Raw genomic sequence first — 15,559 nt, 5'->3', positions numbered from 1 at the left:
AAGCCTCATCTATTAATACCACCCCTCAATGTTCTTCCAACCACCTTGCCGATGTGCAATTGGAAAGCAGCCAATACAACAAGGCTGGCCTTTGAAAAACTAAATTAACCCCGGAAGATGGCTTTCATCCTCTGGCCGTTGGCCTTGGCGTTCCTGCCACTGGCTACAGCGTCCTCGGACAGCTTTCGGGCGAATTGTCTCGCGCTGAGACCGGAATCGTACATCCAGAATTCAACTCGCACAGTGCTGGAATACGTGCCTGCAGGGACAAATCTCACTTTTCCGGACAATGATGCCACCTGCTCGCGTGCCAGTCAGGTCGTGTCGTCTGATGTGTGTCGAATGGCGTTGAGTATTCCGACGTCGAACCGGTCCAGCATCACCTTTGAAGCCTGGTTGCCACGAGACTGGACCGGTCGCTTCTTGGGCACAGGGAACGGAGGGATTGACGGGTGTAAGGTGTCTTCTTTTTTTCGCTCTCAGAAACTCTCCTAACTCATGCATACAGGTATCAAGTACGAGGATCTGGCCTATGGCTCATCCGAAGGCTTTGCCACGGTCGGATCTAACAACGGACACAATGGCACAACGGCCATTACCATGTTGAATAACCTTGATGTGACCATTGACTTTGCTTGGAGATCGTATGTTAATTGCAATCTCATGCTATTCTGTAAACGACGCTAAACTGCCTTCAGACTGCATACAATGGTGACATCTGGCAAGACACTGACAAAGAAACTCTACAAGAAATCACCAAGCAAATCATACTACTTGGGGTGCTCACTGGGTGGCAGACAAGGTATCAAGACCGCCGAGGTATTTCCAAATGATTTTGATGGGATTGTGGCGGGATCTCCAGCACTCGATTTCAACAATCTCATCTCCTGGAGAGCAAGATTCTTCCCCATTACAGGGCCTATAGGCTCTAGCGACTTTATCACAGCGGATCAGTGGAAGAATTTGATCCATAATGAGGTTCTCAAGCAATGCGATGGCCTCGACGGTGTCCTCGACGGTATCATCGAGGACCCGACTATTTGTGACTTTCGCCCAGAGGCAATTGTGTGTCCTTCGACGAAGAATAGCACCGACTGTCTCACGCCGAAGCAAGTTGAAATCGTGAAGAATGTGTTCAGTCCTTTCTATGATGAAGATGGTAAGCTCATCTACCCGGCGATGCAGCCGGGAAGTGAAGTCTATGCTGTGCAAAAGCTATACGCCGGAGCGCCATTTTCTTATTCAGACGTACGTTCACCCATTTTAGACGATCTCTCGTGAGTTCTGCATGCTAATATCTGCTAGGACTGGTTCAAATACGTTGTCTACAGTAACCCCAACTGGAACGCCTCGGCTTTCAATCTCAAGGATGTTGCAGCTGCTGAAGCCTTGAATCCAGGCGACATCCGAACCTGGCCACACTCTCTCGCTACTTTCAAGTCCAAAGGTGGCAAAATCCTCTCGTTTCATGGCCAGCAAGATAACCAGATTACATCTTTCAACACACCTCGCTTCTACGATCGCCTTATGCGAGGGATGCATGCATCGACATCGGATCTCGACGAATTCTTCCGTTTTTTCCGCATCTCGGGCATGTTCCATTGCAATTCGGGTCCCGGAGCGTGGGTTGTTGGGCAGGGAGGGGCTGATGCCGCAGCAGGAATTGGATTCACGCCCGACAAAAATGTGCTCGCAGCGCTGGTCGCATGGGTGGAGAATGGCACGGCGCCAGACACGATCAAGGGCACGAAATTCGTGAACGATGATCCCACCCAGGGAATATCCTTTCAGCGAGACCATTGCCGGTATCCGTTGAGAAACACGTATCAGGGCGGCAACTCGTCGCTACCAGCAAGCTGGGCCTGCTTGCCAGTGGGGGGCGAATACGCATGAGACATAGAAACGGGTGTTTATAGATTTAGACATAGATATACTAGTACAATATTTGGGTAAATTGAAGGATACATGCATCCATGTTGAGTTTGTCCATTCCGTTTGCGGACGACAGCTCGGCCTTGAGCCTTGAAATGATCTCTGGGGACGATGACACCCCAATATTAATGCCCCGTAATAAACAGATTTTAACCTACCAGCTCACTGGCTCCTTACCAACAACACCCACTAAATTGATTACTGGGGGTGGAAGGCTGAGGCCAATCGAAGCGACTTTAGCAGCGCAGATCTCGCACTACTAAGTAGTGTTAGGTTAGATACTACGACTCCGAACGAGCCCGCCTTGGGTCCGGGCCCCAACCGCAATTCCGGGACCTCGCAGGCTCGTACAGCTTCGAGGTAGATGATCGATTATTCCTCGCGTTAGGCCACACTTTGTCTGCCTTGTTTCCAACCACTGCCGGTCAGGCCACCCGCGCGTGTTGGGAAGCACCAAGGTTCGTTGATCGTTGATCGTTAGGGCTACCGCGGCACCCGTGACCCAGACCCAGAGGGCCTCAACAATCAAGTTTCAACTAAAACGGTTTTTTGACTTTGTTAGGCCATTCGTATGTGATTTGGAGACTGGCGCCCACGTCGATAAACTTCGGCACTGCCGCTCAGAACGGTATCGCGCTCGTCTTGGCATTGGCTGCAAGTGTGTTGGAATTAAATCAATTGCGTTGGTGACTTGAACTGAAATCTGGGCCAGCCGGACACAGACTTTTCAGTCTCTTGAAACAGTTTCGCCATGTTCTGTTGCTATTTCTACTACTGATTATACCGCCCTGCCCCGGCCGTCGTCCTGCTCAATCGTCCTCGCCGGAATCTATGGAGCTGTCGCACGGGATCTCTATAGATCTAGGGCAACATTGCGACAGCCATTATGGGGAGTAGGGCTGCAACCCAGGTCGGTGTGACGGCAGCGTTGGCCCTGGCTTCACTGATCGTCATTGGAACTCGGCTTGTATATCGCGGCATGAAACGGCTCATTGACCTGTCCGATATTCTGATAGCAATCGCATTGGTATGAAGGATCGCGGAAAGAGGAAAGCCTATACTACAAAGTACTAACGTTAGAGTCGCGCTAGATCTCTGCGTCGGTTCAAAACGCGATCAACATCGATGGTACGTCGACACTGAAAAGAAAAGAAAAATACCAACGCGAAAACTGACAAGCCTTTATACAGTCGCAGCTCAATGGGGCGCCGGACACCACAAAGCAGACTTGTCCGAGCACATCCTGAAATCGCATACCCCAGCTATCGTAAGTACAATTAATATCATGGTCTCCTCTGGTGTTATATATATATATATATATAAAGCAAAGCTAAGAAACTCTCAACAGCTTCTCTATTTGAATCAGGTCTTCTTCAAATTGACCAGCCTCACCTCCAAACTCTCCCTCATCGTCGTTTACAACCGTCTATTCAACCCACCAATCTCTCCTTTAGTCTTTTGGACACGCAACATTAATCTCGCCAACGGCTTCGTCATTGCCACGTTTTATTTTTCTATTTTTCTAGTCAGCATATTTCAATGCCACCCCATCTCGAAATCATGGGATAAGAAACGTCCCGGATCCTGTGTCAACCTGGACAATGTTCGGTATGCGTCGGCATATATCAACATCATCACCTCTGCACTGCTGGTGGCCACCCCGCTGCCCGTGTTATTTCGGATCAAGCACAAGAGACGCCAGATTACCGAGTTGACGGTGCTGGTCATGTTGGGCTGTGTGCATACGGGCTGTGCTGTCTTCAGGGTGGTGCTTATGTATTATCCGGAACCAGGTACCGATGGTACATGTAAGGCCTTCTTTTTATCACCTCTCTCTCTCTCTCTCTCTTCTTCTTCTTCTTCTTCTCAAGCTGACAAGTTCATGATATAGTTAACGAATCACCCTTATTAACCATCGCACAAGTAGAAATCAACGTCGCGCTCATCGCTTGCTCGCTCGTCGTCATGCAGCCCATCGTCGACAAGATATACTGCTGCCTCCCATTCCTCGATATATCGACGCGCAGCCGTTGGCGCATAAGAAGCGGCCGAAGACAAACCACAGACGAACAAAACTCGGACACTTTGATCTACGGTAATCGCTCGAACGGAGCTGGGACTAGTCACCAAATTTGGAGCGCGGCAGGGCCCAGATCTGCCGAGAGGAAACCGGGCGGCTTGAGGTCGCAGGGATATGGCGATGATATTATTGATGACTCTGACTATGATGACGAGGATCATGATACTGCTGCTGGTGGTGGTGGTGATAGTGATGGGATCGAGATGGACTCGAATCATACATCCAAGATTAACGTTACCACTGAGATCAAAATGCATAATCGGAATAGGTCTAGTTTAGATGACTAAAAATAATTGAAGTCTTAAATAATTGATTAATAGGTCCCGGTAAATTGTAGAAGTTATTTTGTATACATATTCATAGTATATAAGTGTACGGAACACTAGTTGATCATTTACGCCTACCCTGAATCCCAATCCCTATTTCCTTTCGCTTGTTTCAATTTAGATTAATGTTTTGATGTCTATTCTAGACATCGTCCGATATTTAGCAACTTTTGTTAAAATGAAAATGTTTGGAGTTTTTCTCCAGAATCCGACAATACTTTTTTTCATCGCTCATTATAATGCAAGTATACACACGCACTTTATTGGTCGGCTTCTTCTTCAGACTGTCTCTTTTCTGCGTGTCGTAATGTGGGAAGTCTAATAATCAAGGTAAGAACCAACATGATTGATGCCCAAAACGCAGCTGAGAGAAAAGTAAAACGAAGCGAGCTGTTGTAGGCTTGAATGACTATTTATATAGTTAGCAAATTCGAAACAGTATAGAACCTCTCTCTCTCTCTTTAATGCATACCCTGCTTCTGGTGTACAGGATCCAGAGTAGATATCGCCTCGATGGATTTGCGAGCCAGCAGAATGATTTTATCCTTGTCTGGCCCAGTAACAGTATTCTCGAGGCGGATGCGAAGCGAGTTTTGCAGGATCAAGCTGCTTACTGCAACGCCCAGGACGGACCCAAGATTCCTCCACAGACTCAATGTAGTGACGCACGCGGCTTGCTCTTCTTGTTTATTCACCGCAAGAATGCTAACCGTAAACGCCGGGAATGAGAAACCTTGACCGCAACTTGAGAGAGACAAGAACATCAATGTGAGAGCATACGGAGGGTCGAAAACAGTAAGAAGCGTAGTGGTGATTCCTCCGGTAACAAGTAACATGCTACCAATAATGGTGAATGGCTTCATCTTGCCGAGCCAAGTCATCAAAAACCCAGTCGCCACACTGGAGCAAGTGATTGTCAAACTCGCAGCGAGCAGGTGGAGGCCAGAGTCAGTCGCAGATTCAAGTTTGACGGCCTGGAAGAAGAGTGGGATATTGAACAACACGGTGTTTATAGACAACGAACCGAAAAAGTTACCAAACATGATCTCTGCATGTGGCCTCTTGGTCAAGAGTTTGACCGGCATCACTGGGCGTTCCACGCTGGACTCATAAATCGGGAAGATAACTGCGATCACCACAGCAAGGACCAAAGAGAAAATAACAAGTGGGTGCGTCCATGAGAAAACATTTCCTCCAAGATTGATACCAATGATTAAAGCAGTTACACCGACAGTAAGCAAAAAAGAGCCTGTCAAGTCGATACGCTTTAGAAACTGTAAGGGACTCAGATTCTCGTTCTTCGGGCCAATGCGACCCAGGTCATCGGGCGTTGTCCATATAGCAATGAGAAGATAAACGAAGATAAAGGGCAGCTGTATGCCAAAGGCCCCGCGCCAACCAAGATAATCACAGAGCAAGCCGCCTCCAGCAAACCCCATTGCACCGCCAACACCAAGCGAGAGGTTGATATAGGATTGGTAGATCCCGCGATATTTCAAGCGCACAAGATCGCTACAAAGAATCATACCCATGGAAAAGACGCCACCAGCGCCGAGTCCACAAAAGGCCCGAGCGGCAATGAAACTGCCGATACTCTGAGCCAGAGCACACCAGGCAGTTGTGAAGAAGAACACGACAATGGAAAATATATACACAGGTTTCCGGCCGATTGTATCGGAAATTCGACCGAACAAAGGCAAAAGCGCGGTTGACGTGAGGAGGAATGCAGTCGACAGCCAGGATGCCGAATTTGACGCTTTAAATTCAGACGTGATGACCGGGTGGCTGGAAGCCATGAAAGTCGAGTCGAAAAATCCAATCAAGTAGCCCATTTGTATCCCGCCAAATATAAGCCAGAATTGTTTTGGAGTGACATGGTTGAAGTGGTCTGCGTACGGCTCCGGGACTTGGTCAAGTTGACGCTCGGCATGTACAGTCGCAGCTGTCGAGACATTGTCCAGGCCTGGGTCAATCTCAGGCCCAGTGCAAACTGACGAGACCTTGACAAGGTCTAGCTGAGGTGTCTGGTCGACATCCGAGGTGGTTCCGTATGCAGATTCTGCGTCGTAGTCAAAACCGCGTTCGTTGTCCTCCCTGCCAGACGAATGGCTGGCAATAAGAGGTGTATTTTCATCGACGGTAGAGATGCCCATAGTTTCTTAAACAGACACAGCTATCATGGCAGCTCGTCAAGATCAAAGCACGCTGCAGTTGCGGGGGCGGGACGCCGGCAGCGGACTTTATACCGAACAAACGCGTCTTTCTCCTGGCACTAGCACAAATAACGGTGAGTGGACAGGCGCATGAGTCAACGCTCTGGGCTCAAGCTAGTAAGGCCTGCTTACTGCGGCAGACTCGACTTTGCCTTGTAGAGGAAGACGTCAAAAAAAATGTCGCGCAAGAGGGGCAGCAGACCCGCCGCCAGTGGATCCGGTTTATCGCGCCATCAAAGAATTTTGTTAGCTGCTGCCATGCTCATGCTACCTCGTCTTCGTTCCAATTCTCGAGATTTGAGGTAAATAGAAGATAAGTAAGGGGTGTCTTTTCTTTCTTTCTTTCTTGGAGAATCGCTTGAAATCGCATGTTGTCACTTCCAGGTGGTACTTCTGATAGATCGTGATCGACTGCGGCTAATGCGAGAAGCCTGCAGCTTTTCCGGGCGGCTCGAGATCGTCATTGGGGGTTGTCTCGAGCAGCTGGGGTCATATTTTGCTGGAAGCCTGGAATGAATGCGCTTCGTGCATAAGCTCTGAACAAGGAGAGTCACAAGATTGGGGAGTCGGAGTCCAGTCAGAAGACACCGCGCCCGAGGTTGTGCATTGAATGCCGTAGTAACCGAGAAACAGAAAGTCTCTGTTTCATGTAGCTCATGATGCAACAAGGTAGAGCTGCAGCGTATGTTTCATCAGCAGGTGAACGAGCTGGGGAAACAAAATAAAGAGTCGGCGTGGGCGTCAGCTTATCGCAGCGGGAAAGCGCCGACAACGGGTGGGCCTTCCGCCACGAGATAGTATTGATTACTTCTACTCGGATAAGACGACTGTCGTTTTTCATCCTACTCGAACAGAGTATCTGCTGCGCATACAGCCAGTCGATTGCGGATTTTCTTTCCTTCTGTTGTTCTCGTTTTAGCGGTCTATCGTTGCTATTGCATCTCCGGTTCTGATTCAGCCGTGCTTGTACCCCGCCATCAGCACGCTTAATACTTATCGTCAAAGTCACGATGCGCCCTCCCTTTCGCATCGCCGTTCTCGAATGCGATACGCCGCTAGAAAATATTAATTTGAAATACGGGGGGTATGGCGGTGTCTTCACAAGGCTTCTCAAAGCCAGTGCCGTGGTCCTAGGTGGAATCAACCCGGACACAGATCTGATTATATCCAAGTTTGACATTGTCGACGGGACTGAATATCCCAGTCTTGAGGAAGTCGATGCCATTCTGTTAACCGGCTCAAGTGCGTAACTTCTTTTTTATTTGCAAAAACATTCCTAACTCATCTGATCTCTGAAGAACACGACTCTTTCGCCGACGAACCTTGGATCCACACCCTTGTCGAGTTCACAAAAAAGGCGTACGCCCATGACCGGGTACGGATAATTGGAATATGCTTTGGTCATCAGATCATTGGAAGAGCACTCGGAGCGCCGGTTGGCCGAAGCGATATCGGATGGGAAATTTCCGTCTGCGATATGGACTTGACAGAAAAGGGAAAGGAGTTATTTGGCACAGAGAAACTTGTACGCCCACCTGAAGGTTCTAAAAGACAACAAGCCATTTACTAATTATTGTTTGGATATAGAGCTTACAACAGATGCACCAAGATATCGTGTCCGCATACCCCAAGGAGGTTGTTCCACTTGCTTCTTCTCCGAAATGTGCTGTACAAGGGATGTATATCCCACGGAAATTGATCACAGTCCAAGGACATCCCGAGTTCAACACTGAAATCATGTCAGCAATCCTGGATCGACGCAAACAACTGGGCATCTTCTCCGACGCGGCCTACAAGGAAGCCTTATCGAGAGCAACGAATGCACATGATGGCGTTACTGTAGGGGCAGCCTTTTTGAGGTTCCTGCTCGAAGAATAAATCGCATTGTCTCTGAGGTTTTTTTCTCAGATGTGGCTTCATTTGGATTTGAAAATTGCATACTGGGCATCGTTAGATAGATCAAGGTATTATACAATAATTGTAAAAAAAAAAAAAAAAAAAAAAAAAAACTCCAAATGTCATGTATATATGCACGTCAGATATAGCGATGGCTAGAACATGTCAGGACTGACTGGGGTCTTCGCGCTCCAAAAAGGTCGGATCTATTTCAATACGCCGTTCGAATTTCGTCCACCAATCACTGAAGCTCTTCAAAGGTATAACCTCTTCACCTCTTTTGCTGGGGTCAGATTCGGCGAAGCTAGCCAAAAAGTTAAACGCGTTTCCAATCACTCGTTGCGCAAGAACCTTTGTCGTGATCTGCTTTTGCTGCGGTGGCAGACGGACAAGGTCCGTTGACGACTCTCTCTGGGCGCTGAGCGCTGCCATCTGCGCCGCCACGCTCTGCGCCGGCTCGATAGAGATGCCTAGCACAACCTGTCCGGCGCCGGTATCCCGTGACGGAGTGGCGTCTTCGTCCAGCATTTCGTCTTCCTGCTGAGCCTCTGTCAGGCGCGGTTGGTTAGCGCCTGATCCAACCTTGAAGATGGCCGAGGGTTTCTCGTTTCCGATTGCGCCGAGAAATTGAAACTCCGGGCCATTGGGCGTCGGGTTTGAGTTGGGAGTTTGTAGGTAGATTGCAGCAGCTGTATCCGGGGGTAGCACTGTCCCCGGGAGAAAAAAGACGACAAGGTGGTTGAATTTGGGAGATGCAGGAAAAGTGAAGGCGAACTTGGTCGGCTGAGCACCGGGTTGGACGTCGACGGTGTTGATGTCTGTGAGACACGGCCGCCCTGGAATGACCACGGAAAACATGTCTGCTGTTTGCTTTCTCCTCTTCTCTTTGCGTCGTCTGATTTCGTGGATTGCCTCGTTCTGTCAAGGCAGAAAACGGCGCACTTGATCGAGGGTTCCCTGCTGAAGCGGGGCTGACAGCTCTACTGTCGCGGATAGTTATATCAATTGGTGGCCAAATCCCTCCTTCCTGTTCTCGCAGCGGCTAACGAGCGAGGCAATCAAGCCCGTATATACGGAAATCTCATTGTGAATGGTAGTAGACCCCGCTGGGAAAAAGGATCGATCGCTGGAGAAGCTTTTTATTTAGGCCAGCCAGTACGTCGTGACGACAGCGCCGAGAACGTCATGGAACATTCGGAGCGCTTATCGTTATCGGCATCTTATCGATAAGGGCTGTGCCCCGCCGCTCTGGGTCTACCTTGCGCTGCCCCCCTCCGCGTCCAAGCCTCCTTCCCGTGGGTCGACCGTCGGCTGGTGGCCCAAGGCTTACTTTATGCGCCTGCTGTAAACCTCACAGAATGCGTGATTGGATCTTGCGACACGAGGCTCAATCAAGCATCTCTATTAAAGATTGACGCCCGGTTCCTGCAATCCCTCGGTCCTGGACACACTCAACCCCCGCCAGACAAAGCGAACAAGAGAGCAATCTTGTAAGATTCAAAATCAAAGTTTGAACAGTAAACAAACAAACACTATGGCAAAGTCTATTCTCGACCTGGCCAAGGAATGCGACAAGTTCGTCTGATCCCGTCATATGCCTCATCTCGTACCGTTGTGCTGACTCTCGATTGAAACTTGAAGCTTCCCTTACTTTGAAGATAGCCCAGAACACTACACAAGTCTTCTCAGCAGTTACTACACTTTCAAAGTCAATGGCTGTGATGCTGCATTGGGATATATCCCGCAGTCAGTTGTCGAGAAGTTTGTCTGGGCAGAGAGTGACTGGAACGTCGATCCAAACTCGCGCACCGTGACGCTGATGGCAGCACCGGATGCCACGCCAGAAACTCGCAATGAGATCATGTCCCGCCTGCTAGCAGATGCAGTCCGCCGGGACACTTTCGAGGTTCTCAAGGGATGGCGCCATGAGATGTACCCCATATACGGTCCCGGCGGCCAATATCTGCTCCAAATGGAACGATCAGCCAGCCCGCTTTTCGGCATTGCGACTTACGGAGTTCACATGACTGGTTATGTGCAAGACGACCAGGGGCTCAAGCTCTGGGTCGCTCGCCGGTCAAAGACAAAGCAAACATACCCTGGCATGTTGGACAATACGGCCGCCGGAGGTATGAGTACGGGCGAACACCCATACGCGTGCGCTGTACGGGAAGCCGCGGAAGAGGCATCCGTGCCGAATGATGTATTCGCAGAGCGTGCAAGCCCTGTTGGAGTCCTTACGTATTTTTATGTGCGAGATGCTCGTGCCGGCGGTGAGACGGGCTTACTTCAGCCAGAGATTGAGTATATTTACGACATTCGACTAGATGCTACACATGCGATCAAGCCGTGCGACAGTGAAGTTGAAGATTTTCGTCTCTGGACAGTTGACGAGGTTAAGCAATCACTAAAGGGGGGGGAATGGAAACCCAATTGTTCTATGGTGATTATTGACTTCTTGATTCGCCATGGGATGATTACAGCAGAGAGCGAACCGGATTATTTGGAAATCGTGGCTAGGATGCATCGTCGATTGCCATTTCCTACGGCGTCATTTAAAGCGAGGTAGTTAATATTCTTGGAAATCTGATTTGATTTTCTCACGTTTTCACGACAAGAAAATATATTCAATGTAGATAATATAAAGGTTTTGTTTGTTTGTTTGTATTTCTGTTTTTGAATAGACCCTTTTTTTGGGGGGGGGGGGGGGAGATTTCCGGGGAAGATAGTAATTGTTGTAAATCGTCCTTGAAACGCCAGCGCTAATGCAATATGTTTTTCCCTTTTTGCACAATTTCGACACGACTTATCCCATGCGTGTTGATAATCGCTAGCGCAAATCTATTTCTTAAGGAGAAGATAGATGTGGTCGATCTTCAAAGGCACGAGCTTGCTGTATGGGCCATCCAGGTAGAGCAAAAGACCACCGAAAGAGACAAAGACAGACCTAGAGAAAAGGAAATTGCTCGTTAGCTAGATAGCCCGCATTGTATTGGTTGTATATTCCGTACATATTGCCAGCGGTAGAGCCTTCTTCGAATCGGTACACCTTGCCATGGCAGACGTAGTCGTAATCATCTGCCAGGGTCTGTTCGCCGGCGCCCACGTCTCTCCAGCCACCTCGCCCAGCGCCAGAAGAGTCTTCCTCCTTTCCATCGAGAGACAGGGTTGAAGCCAGAGCCAAAGAGACAGATTCTCCCACCGCGCAGGGGTAGATCTCGGTGTTCACGTCCAGCGTGAAGGTCGTCTGGTTATCCGTCGAAGTGCAACTGATGCGCGAGACGCGGTCATATTTCTGCGCGTTTATCGATGTGATTGTGAACGTGTCTTCGAAGAGCTGAGAGTCAGACATTTTGAAGCGTAAAAAGGCTCTTCGAGTCAGATGTAAGAGAGAAGCGGTTGTTTGCGACGTGACGGGTTGGCGTTTTATTTTTTGTAGCTCAAAGCGAAACGATTACGCCGAAGCCTTTTTTTTCTTTCGATCCGCCTTAGCGCCGACAGAAGCTGCCCCGCACCGCCATTGGCTGAAGTTGAGTGCATCATTTTTATTTTATTTTTATATCTATATTTCATCTTTTCTTTTCACATCCAGACGTCGCAATGTCGTTTCGCAAGCGGAACATAGGAATCTCGTCTGGCGAAAATCGCGATCCCAGTCAAGCCCCTGCTGTGGTCGCTGCTGCACAATCTGTCGAGGGCCTTGCTGGAGTGCGCCCTTCACCAGACGATGGACGTCCAACAACGTCAACCGGTTCTCGCTCTCTAGACAACCTCCTTGCTGGCCACGGAGGCTTGCCGCTTGGGAAATTTTTGTTCCTTGAAGAGAATGGCACAACCGACTTTGCTGGCGCCCTGCTGCGGTACTATGCAGCGGAGGGCGTTGTCCAAGAGCACAGAGTACATGTCGTTGGCCTGGGAGAGCAGTGGGGGAGGACTTTACCAGGCTTAACAGGGGCTGCAGATTCAGCAGACGACAAGGCAGACAAGAGGAGAGACGAGAAAATGAAGATTGCCTGGAGATACGAGCGCTTGGGCGAGTTTGGCACAGGAATTGCAGGCTCACGAGGTAAGCCGCATGCGAACTATGAATCAAGTCAACGTCTATAAATGCTGATCTTTTTTCCCAGCCCCTACAGCAACACCGGACAGTCCTGCAGCTTCGACCGATGGCAGCCCAAAGCAGCAAGTGTTTTGCCATGCTTTCGATCTCACCAAACGGCTTACCCATCCATCCTTGTCTACAGTGAATTACATCCCTCTTACGCCTTCGCGAGGGTCGCCCTTTCTGTCCATTATACAGAATATAAAATCAGCCATTGCAGCCAGTCCTCCGACTACGGTACATCGTATTGTCATCCCGGCACTACTAAATCCCGCTACCTATCCGCCAGAGGCAAGCCAGCCCGATTATTTGTTACAATTTGTGCACTCTCTCCGTGCGCTTCTCTCGCAAAACAACCATAACATCACTGCGATGATCACATTACCACTTTCTTTGTATCCAAGGTCCTCAGGACTCGTTCGATGGATAGAACTCCTTTCCGACGGGGTGATAGAACTGTGCCCCTTTCCTCATTCATCCGATGCAATGGCAACGTCCGGCGCCGCAACCGCACACGAAGAACCACCCCAGGGCATGCTGAAAACACATCGACTTCCCATATTACACGAGCGTGGCGGAGGAAGCGATCAAAACATAGGAGAAGACTGGGCATTCACGCTGAGCCGACGGAAATTCGAGATCAAGCCGTTCAGCCTACCTCCAGCCGAAGGCGACAATGAAGCTCAGCAGGCGGGGGGAAACAATGGAATGCCCAAAAAGGCCGATCTCGAGTTCTAGGCGCAACGCCGAAGCGATTGCCCGATGTGCCACCATTCGCGCTATTCTTCGTCGTCGTCGTCTTCCCGATATATGTCGTCTAATTCGATTTGCTCCGACATGGCAGACCCAGTGTTTGTCATTGTTCGCAAGTATTCTCGGCCGTATGAATCGCCCGACGACCCGCGGAGGCGAGACAGGAATCTGTCTCCAAGGCAATAAGAGAGCGAGAAGAAAACTGGCCGACTATCAGAGAAAGTAAAACGGCAGGGGGTATGCGGGGCTACTTACCCAGCAAGAGCATGATCGGCCCAAAGAAGAGAAAATTCATCACTAATATGAAATTCATGGTTGCGAATTCTATGCCGTCAACAGTTATTATAATAGCATTTGCCAGCGTGGAGGACGAAAGAACGAGGCTTGGGCTCGCAGCTGTTAATCTTGCTTGCCTGCACGTTGCGCGCTAGTGTCCCAAACGGGCTAGACCGAACGCCGATCCACCTCTGCATATTTTTCCCGCTGTCGCTTCACACTTTTTCTTCCTTTCTCTCTCCTCCACGCAAATTTTTTTTTTCTTCAAAAAAATTCTTGTCTGACTCTGCAGGTCAGAGTTACTGCCTATGAAAATAAAGTGAGTTTCGCCCATTGATAACTGCCCGCAATTCCTGTCTGTCAACATGATTATATAACCTACATAATCTGTCAATCCCCTGAAGCTCATTAATATCTCAAAAAAAGAGCACAATGTGATTGAGAACTGTATTTTAAATGATTACATCAACCTTCTACCCATTTTTTGAAGCATTTTTATTGTGTTGCATTCACTAATGATTGAGAAGAAAGTAGATTTCGCGAGGCCGGCAAGACGCCGAAATGGACTCAGCACCAGATCTTCCCATTCCCATCTCGTTCATTACTGGTCGCTATCTCCTCTTTTCCGCCGATGCTGTTACGTATTTAAGAAGGGAGCATAATATTGGCGGGGTTTTCATGGGCACCCTGCCTCATGTACCCCAGCAAAATGTTTTTCTCGGCCTTCCCTTACTTCTCATGCCCGAGGAAGCAAGAGTTCTGGTAGAAAAAGGAGTAGCCCGTATTGTTGATGAAGCAAAATTCCATGACCATGGCATGAGGATGCTTATCGATGCAGACAAGCGCCGGTATCAGCAAAGTCTAGATAGAGAAGGGTCTGAAATATCACAGCTCGTGACTGAGAAGAAAGAATCAAAACGCGAGAAGGCACTTAAAAAAGCTGCGCAGCGGAATAATGCTAAAGCCAAGGCTACAGAAGCGGGCGACTCTAAAGAGCCCCAGATTGAAAACGGACAGGAAGATAATGAGAGCCTTTTTGGAACTGACTCGCGGTCAGTTGCTACTACAACATCGTCAACGCCTTCAACAGTCACCATGGCTATTACCCCAGCGACAAGCTTTCCACTACTACCGCAAAGTGCCCCTGAGGAATATACCATGCCGTTGCCAGAGGTGCCATCTTCGTACCCGATATATGCCCACCTCCATTCGCGCGGCTACTTTCTCTCTCCTGGGCTTCGGTTTGGATGCCAATATGTGGCCTACCCTGGCGACTCGCTACGGTTTCATTCACATTTCTTAGTGGTTGGTACCGAATGGGATCAAGAGATTGATCTCATGGACATTGTTTCTGGTGGTCGACTAGGAACCGGAGTCAAGAAGGGATATCTGTTTGGCGGTGCTGAACCTAGCGATTCAGATAGTGAAGATATATCCAACGTCCGCAGTTTCAGCGTTGAATGGGCCGGGATGTGAAGGGACTGGGATCGATTCGATTACCACCACACACGCGCCCCATATCCTTACTGGAAACGCAAAATTACACGGCTCGACCTGGTTGTCTTGTGTGTGTGCACAACTCCGTCACAAATTGCATTGCAACGACTAAACAACAGTTGATCGAGCTGGCAGAACCACAAGTCTGAAGCACTGATGATACTTCACGTGGCCCAGGACTGCTTTTGCAAATTTGCGGTCTTGTATACCCCATGGTATTGTCCACCAGCCACTCACCGATAGGGCCAGGTCTTGGATCAATGACGCGAAAAGTCGAGCACATCTCGCCGACTTTTACTGAAGTCTACCTACCTGTAAACGATCCGATGTATGGAGATCGAGATCGCCTCATGACTACCACTAGAAATACTAGGTTGTTGCGTCGTCGATTACGACAGTACAGCGCCTACGTAGCTCGCCTAGTTGATCCAGTTTTTCGTGTATCATAACAGCTACATCGAAATCAATTTTTTTCTGAAAAGAC

The 15,559-nt window shown here is 49.1% G+C and overlaps 9 protein-coding genes across 9 annotated transcripts; 6 read left to right on the top strand and 3 right to left on the bottom strand.

Annotated features, from left to right (window-relative positions):
- Nucleotides 1–117: 117 nt before the first annotated feature.
- TRUGW13939_05545 (uncharacterized protein) lies at nucleotides 118–1,893 on the top strand (the record flags this gene model as incomplete). The annotated part of the gene is made up of 4 exons (XM_035488708.1): nucleotides 118–454; nucleotides 509–644; nucleotides 699–1,248; nucleotides 1,306–1,893. 4 exons carry the CDS (start codon nucleotides 118–120, stop codon nucleotides 1,891–1,893), a joined length of 1,611 nt encoding a protein of 536 aa, XP_035344601.1.
- A 925-nt stretch (nucleotides 1,894–2,818) lies between these two features.
- Nucleotides 2,819–4,299, top strand: TRUGW13939_05544 (uncharacterized protein; the record flags this gene model as incomplete). The annotated part of the gene is made up of 5 exons (XM_035488707.1): nucleotides 2,819–2,959; nucleotides 3,024–3,060; nucleotides 3,123–3,199; nucleotides 3,281–3,734; nucleotides 3,824–4,299. 5 exons carry the CDS (start codon nucleotides 2,819–2,821, stop codon nucleotides 4,297–4,299), a joined length of 1,185 nt encoding a protein of 394 aa, XP_035344600.1.
- A 299-nt stretch (nucleotides 4,300–4,598) lies between these two features.
- Nucleotides 4,599–6,491, bottom strand: TRUGW13939_05543 (uncharacterized protein; the record flags this gene model as incomplete). The annotated part of the gene is made up of 2 exons (XM_035488706.1): nucleotides 4,599–4,747; nucleotides 4,811–6,491. The coding sequence occupies 2 exons, from the start codon at nucleotides 6,489–6,491 to the stop codon at nucleotides 4,599–4,601; spliced, it is 1,830 nt and encodes a 609-aa protein (XP_035344599.1).
- A 1,070-nt stretch (nucleotides 6,492–7,561) lies between these two features.
- TRUGW13939_05542 (uncharacterized protein) lies at nucleotides 7,562–8,429 on the top strand (the record flags this gene model as incomplete). Its single annotated transcript, XM_035488705.1, has 3 exons — nucleotides 7,562–7,793; nucleotides 7,850–8,076; nucleotides 8,139–8,429. The coding sequence occupies 3 exons, from the start codon at nucleotides 7,562–7,564 to the stop codon at nucleotides 8,427–8,429; spliced, it is 750 nt and encodes a 249-aa protein (XP_035344598.1).
- A 183-nt stretch (nucleotides 8,430–8,612) lies between these two features.
- Nucleotides 8,613–9,305, bottom strand: TRUGW13939_05541 (uncharacterized protein; the record flags this gene model as incomplete). Its single annotated transcript, XM_035488704.1, has 1 exon — nucleotides 8,613–9,305. The coding sequence occupies one exon, from the start codon at nucleotides 9,303–9,305 to the stop codon at nucleotides 8,613–8,615; it is 693 nt and encodes a 230-aa protein (XP_035344597.1).
- Nucleotides 9,306–9,981: 676 nt separating this feature from the next.
- Nucleotides 9,982–11,016, top strand: TRUGW13939_05540 (uncharacterized protein; the record flags this gene model as incomplete). Its single annotated transcript, XM_035488703.1, has 2 exons — nucleotides 9,982–10,022; nucleotides 10,089–11,016. The coding sequence occupies 2 exons, from the start codon at nucleotides 9,982–9,984 to the stop codon at nucleotides 11,014–11,016; spliced, it is 969 nt and encodes a 322-aa protein (XP_035344596.1).
- A 272-nt stretch (nucleotides 11,017–11,288) lies between these two features.
- On the bottom strand, nucleotides 11,289–11,799 carry TRUGW13939_05539 (uncharacterized protein; the record flags this gene model as incomplete). The annotated part of the gene is made up of 2 exons (XM_035488702.1): nucleotides 11,289–11,394; nucleotides 11,459–11,799. 2 exons carry the CDS (start codon nucleotides 11,797–11,799, stop codon nucleotides 11,289–11,291), a joined length of 447 nt encoding a protein of 148 aa, XP_035344595.1.
- A 248-nt stretch (nucleotides 11,800–12,047) lies between these two features.
- Nucleotides 12,048–13,287, top strand: TRUGW13939_05538 (uncharacterized protein; the record flags this gene model as incomplete). The annotated part of the gene is made up of 2 exons (XM_035488701.1): nucleotides 12,048–12,513; nucleotides 12,575–13,287. 2 exons carry the CDS (start codon nucleotides 12,048–12,050, stop codon nucleotides 13,285–13,287), a joined length of 1,179 nt encoding a protein of 392 aa, XP_035344594.1.
- Nucleotides 13,288–14,139: 852 nt separating this feature from the next.
- On the top strand, nucleotides 14,140–15,054 carry TRUGW13939_05537 (uncharacterized protein; the record flags this gene model as incomplete). The annotated part of the gene is made up of 1 exon (XM_035488700.1): nucleotides 14,140–15,054. One exon carries the CDS (start codon nucleotides 14,140–14,142, stop codon nucleotides 15,052–15,054), a length of 915 nt encoding a protein of 304 aa, XP_035344593.1.
- Nucleotides 15,055–15,559: the final 505 nt, after the last annotated feature.

This window comes from Talaromyces rugulosus, chromosome III (assembly GCF_013368755.1).
Source record: "Talaromyces rugulosus chromosome III, complete sequence".
Lineage (NCBI taxonomy): Eukaryota > Fungi > Ascomycota > Eurotiomycetes > Eurotiales > Trichocomaceae > Talaromyces > Talaromyces rugulosus.
Note: the sequence above shows the minus strand (reverse complement) of the source record. Positions and strands in the feature narration are given on the sequence as shown.